This window comes from Scophthalmus maximus, chromosome 19 (assembly GCF_022379125.1).
Source record: "Scophthalmus maximus strain ysfricsl-2021 chromosome 19, ASM2237912v1, whole genome shotgun sequence".
NCBI classification, from domain to species: Eukaryota; Metazoa; Chordata; class Actinopteri; order Pleuronectiformes; family Scophthalmidae; genus Scophthalmus; species Scophthalmus maximus.
In genome coordinates this window covers 10,386,805-10,390,817 of record NC_061533.1, presented here as the reverse complement: position 1 = coordinate 10,390,817, position 4,013 = coordinate 10,386,805, and the positions used below count along the sequence as shown (strand labels likewise).

General features: G+C 46.5%; 1 protein-coding gene across 1 annotated transcript; it reads left to right on the top strand.

Moving 5' to 3' along the window:
- Positions 1-278: 278 nt before the first annotated feature.
- Positions 279-3,394, top strand: atoh1a (atonal bHLH transcription factor 1a). Its single transcript, XM_035641162.2, has 2 exons — positions 279-1,394; positions 1,715-3,394. The coding sequence occupies exons 1-2, from the start codon at positions 1,127-1,129 to the stop codon at positions 2,605-2,607; spliced, it is 1,161 nt and encodes a 386-aa protein (XP_035497055.2). The 5' UTR covers positions 279-1,126; the 3' UTR covers positions 2,608-3,394.
- The last annotated feature ends 619 nt before the right edge of the window (positions 3,395-4,013 follow it).

The following is a 4,013-nucleotide window of genomic DNA, read 5'->3' as shown; positions in this document are numbered from 1 at the left end:
ACGGTACACGGACACAGTGTTGAGCGCGCCGGACCCCTGCTCATGTTTCCGATCCCTGTGAAGCCCTTTCTACCGGCAGGGCGTTCCGAGAGCCGGATCAAAAGGGTTCAGACCCGCCACAAAGGAAAAATGGAAACTGGAGATGATCTTCGAATGGATGAATTGACAATGTGTGCGCGAGTCTCAGTTTTTTTTTTAGATTGAGTTTTGGTCAAACTCTACTTTAGCCCAAAGTTGTTTTTTTGTTTTTTTTCTGCCAACTGATTCCGTCTTCTCGCTTTTTTTTAAAAAAATATAAAATTACAGTGCCAGTATTAAGATTGAACCCTAAAGACTATTTACGTTTATGTGGGGGAAATTTTTTTTTATTGAATTCTTTAATAAGATGCCTGTCGACATTCTCATTCATTCACGTCATCTGGATTCAATAAAGTCCAGTTCCTCCTGATTCAACATCCGTTTGGTTTTCTTTCAATAGTCTTCGCTGGGTCCAGTGATATGAGCTAGGTCTATGCGCAACCTAAGTCTGTGTTGAATTTGGAGCCAGAGGGTTCTGGTGGGAAATGTTCAACTATGGCTTTTGGCCCACATGTGAGACACAAACGCAGCCTTGACACCGAGAAAGACAATGCAAGGGAAACAACTTCGACCGGTGTCCTCCCTTCTCCCTCCCCCCTTCATGCCTGAGACGTGCGGCAGACGCACGGACAGGTAGGAGTCCTGTCCCGCCTGCCCACGCTCCTCACCTAAGAAAGAAACCACGCGCCTCCCCGTGCTCGTGCGTCCTGGGGGAGGTTCCACTTACCTCCCTTGCGTTAAACACTCCTTGAATCGTTACGTTATCATAAACAGTCCGGCTTCGGGGGGGCCATAATCGCCTCTCTCGGGGTTTTGCCGAGGCTCCTCATTGGACGTCAACACGCGACCGGCGCGAGGAGGGGGGCTCCCAGGCGCGTGCCGCTTTTTAAACCGACGCCGCGCCTCTGGACACCAGAGAAGGAGTCCCGCACGCGACCGTTATATCCACAAAGTGCGACAGCACAGCAGTGCGTGCCTCCAACAAGTTCTCCCTCTCGACGCTACCCGTCGGTCATAACTTTGCCTCGCTGCTGGTGTTTGGGGAAACATGGATGCCCTAAGTGTGGACGACTGGAGCAAAGACGCACTCGAGGCGGTCCTCGGCTCGCGGCAGCAGAGCTCCAGCCTGGGAGAGAGGGCAGGGGAGCAGGAGCCGGAGGAGTCCCGCTACGAGCCCGGACTGTCGCTCGTGGACAGCGGCAGTGACCCACGCGCCTGGCTGGCCTCGGTGCAGCCGCCTGGCACCTGCGCGGCACACGCCACTTCACCCGACTACCTGCGCCTCTCGCCCTGCCCCAGCACCGGTTCCTACAACGGTGAGAAACGCAACTTTTGAATTAGTCCCGACTTAAAACGTCTGGACAAACTTTAACAGTCACCTGCAAATAAACGTCATTTGAAACTCGGGGATTTGCAACGTCCTCTCGCATCCACTGAAGGTGCAAAGAAGCAGAAGGAAGCGCCATGTGCTACTGTTGTTCACAATTGGGAGCTAAAGTGCAAAGTGTATTGTTGTTTGTTTATTGCTTAATGCTCTTGCGAGCTCACTTACATGAGTGCATTTTCATTTATTATGCACTATTGTTTTCAAACAAGAACATTACTGTTGGCTAAAGTTTTCTTATTCCTCTTCCAGAGAGCGACTCCCCGGGGTCATCGGGCCACCCCAGCCCTCCCGGCTACAGAAAATCCGCCAAGAGCCCCTCCTCTTCTTCGCTCAAGGTCCGGGACCTGTGCCGTCTCAAGGGCACCGTCACCGGGCCCGATGACGAGGCGCTCGCGAGACAGAGAGCCCCGTCCAGCAAACCGGCCAACGGCGTCCACAAGCAGAGGCGCGTGGCCGCCAACGCGCGCGAGAGGCGGCGGATGCACGGGCTCAACCACGCGTTCGACGAGCTGCGCAGCGTCATCCCGGCGCTGGACAACGACAAGAAGCTCTCCAAATACGAAACTCTGCAGATGGCGCAGATCTACATCAACGCCCTGGCTGATCTGCTCGAAGGTCCGGTGTCATCCAACAGCGGCAACGCCGACATTTCCAACTCCAACTCCAACTCCTCCTCCAACAACAACAACAACAACAACTCGCCAGTCAGTGACACTGTGCTTTCCTCCGCCGTTGGCTTTGAGGGAGGGGGAGACCGGGCCTCCCCTTCCCCGACAACCTGCCGGACAGCGGCGGCGGCGCCCGGCTCGGACAGCGCCTCGCCTGTCCGCGCCAACGGGACGCCCTTCCGTTCCTCCTTCGACAGCGACGCGTTCGCCGCCTTGGTGGAAGAAGCGATGTGCTCGCCCTCCCCGTCGCCCGCCACCCGGCTGGGCAGCTCACTGGCACCGGTCGGCGGAAGACAAGAGTCTCCCCGGAGCGATGGGGAGTTTTCCCCGCACTCTCACTTCAGTGACTCCGATGAAATCGCGATGGAGCTCCACTCGAGCGAAGAGGACGACCTTTCAGAACTCAAGCTGCCCCGCGGCCATCACCATCACCATCATCATCACCATCACTCTGTTTCTTTCCAAATAGCCTAAATAGAATTTAAAAACTGGTTCACTCCCGCCGACAACAACACAATGTCTATCCGTGTCCATATCTGTTGTCAACAAAAAACAAACTGCATTTTTAAGAGGATAGAAATGTTTCCTTTTTTTTCTCGAAATAGTCATGTTCAATTTTGAACAATAATTCTATTTTACCAACTTGTTGCATAGTCTAAATATGTTTGGTTTTTTTTAAATGTGATATTGCCCTAATTCGGTTCTGCCAATAGATGTATAGCCTGTAATCTCCAGTTTCCATGGAGACGTGGCTGGAAGACCCCTCTGCCATGTCGCGCGCAGCACTGCCACGGGTATTCCCCACGTAACTCCGACCAAAAAGTTGTCTTCCACAAAATCATACTTGTATGAATAATTGTTTATATTTGATAATGTAAAAAAGTTGATAATGTTATCAAATGTTTTTTGTTGTGATTTATATTTGTATTTGCTAATTTGTTTGTAATAATGTATGTTGTTTTGCAACTTCAAAAGTTCATGTGCACTTTAAAAAATATTCGAGCCAGAGGCTTGAGAAATGCGATTTTTTGTTTTCAAACCATAAACGAAAATGTTCTTTTGATTTGTGTGATATAGCGTAGTGCTGCCAATTCCGTCCACAAAATAGCCTATTTAACGTAGCCATCAATGCTGCCTGCTTTTTGTATTTTCTTTTTGTATATTCTGATGAACTTGTGTCTTTTGCTTTCACTGGATGAGATTAATTGACATGTATTTATTGCTACTTTTAATTTTGATTTGCTTTATATAACTTCGTAGTTAAATTTGCTGAAACGAGTTGTCATTCTGCCATTTATTGTGATATTAATTTGATTTTGGGAATAAAAAAAGCAAACGAAAATGCAATGTCTGTCTGTGTTGCTTCCACACACCATTAGATTACTGCAGTGTCATCATCAAATTCATATCTTTAAGTAAAGTTTTGATTGTTAAATTGTATCTAAATATTTTCATATAATAATAATAATAATAATAATAATAATAATAATAATAATAATTATAATAGCCTAATAAATGATAAGGCTTATTTTCTATTGGGCGTAAGCGGGAATTTAATGAATTAAGACCAAAAAGTTCAACAACTGAACACTAACTTCTGTAGCTATCATCAATAACAAGGAAAATAATGAAAAATAATTTTAAAAAAGTCATTGAAAAGTTTTGATAAATATATTTGAAATTAAAATAAATGTAACTAAAAGATTTTACTACCTATTTATATTATATTCATAGGACATTTATATACACCAAAATGTACATCTGCAGTAGCTGCGTTCTTATTTTATATTTGTATAAACGCAGCTCACAGTAAATAAACACGTCCTTGTTAAGTGCATATTAAAGTTTATTATGCTGAACAAGTTAATTTCTATCCTTAT

What these genes read in the sequence shown, in the direction of transcription:
- atoh1a (XM_035641162.2), top strand. Translation starts at nt 1,127, where the DNA reads ATGGATGCCCTAAGTGTGGACGACTGGAGCAAAGACGCACTCGAGGCG. An exon ending in CAGCACCGGTTCCTACAACG is followed by an intron (nt 1,395 to 1,714) that starts GTGAGAAACGCA and finishes TTCCTCTTCCAG; the next exon opens with AGAGCGACTCCCCGGGGTCA.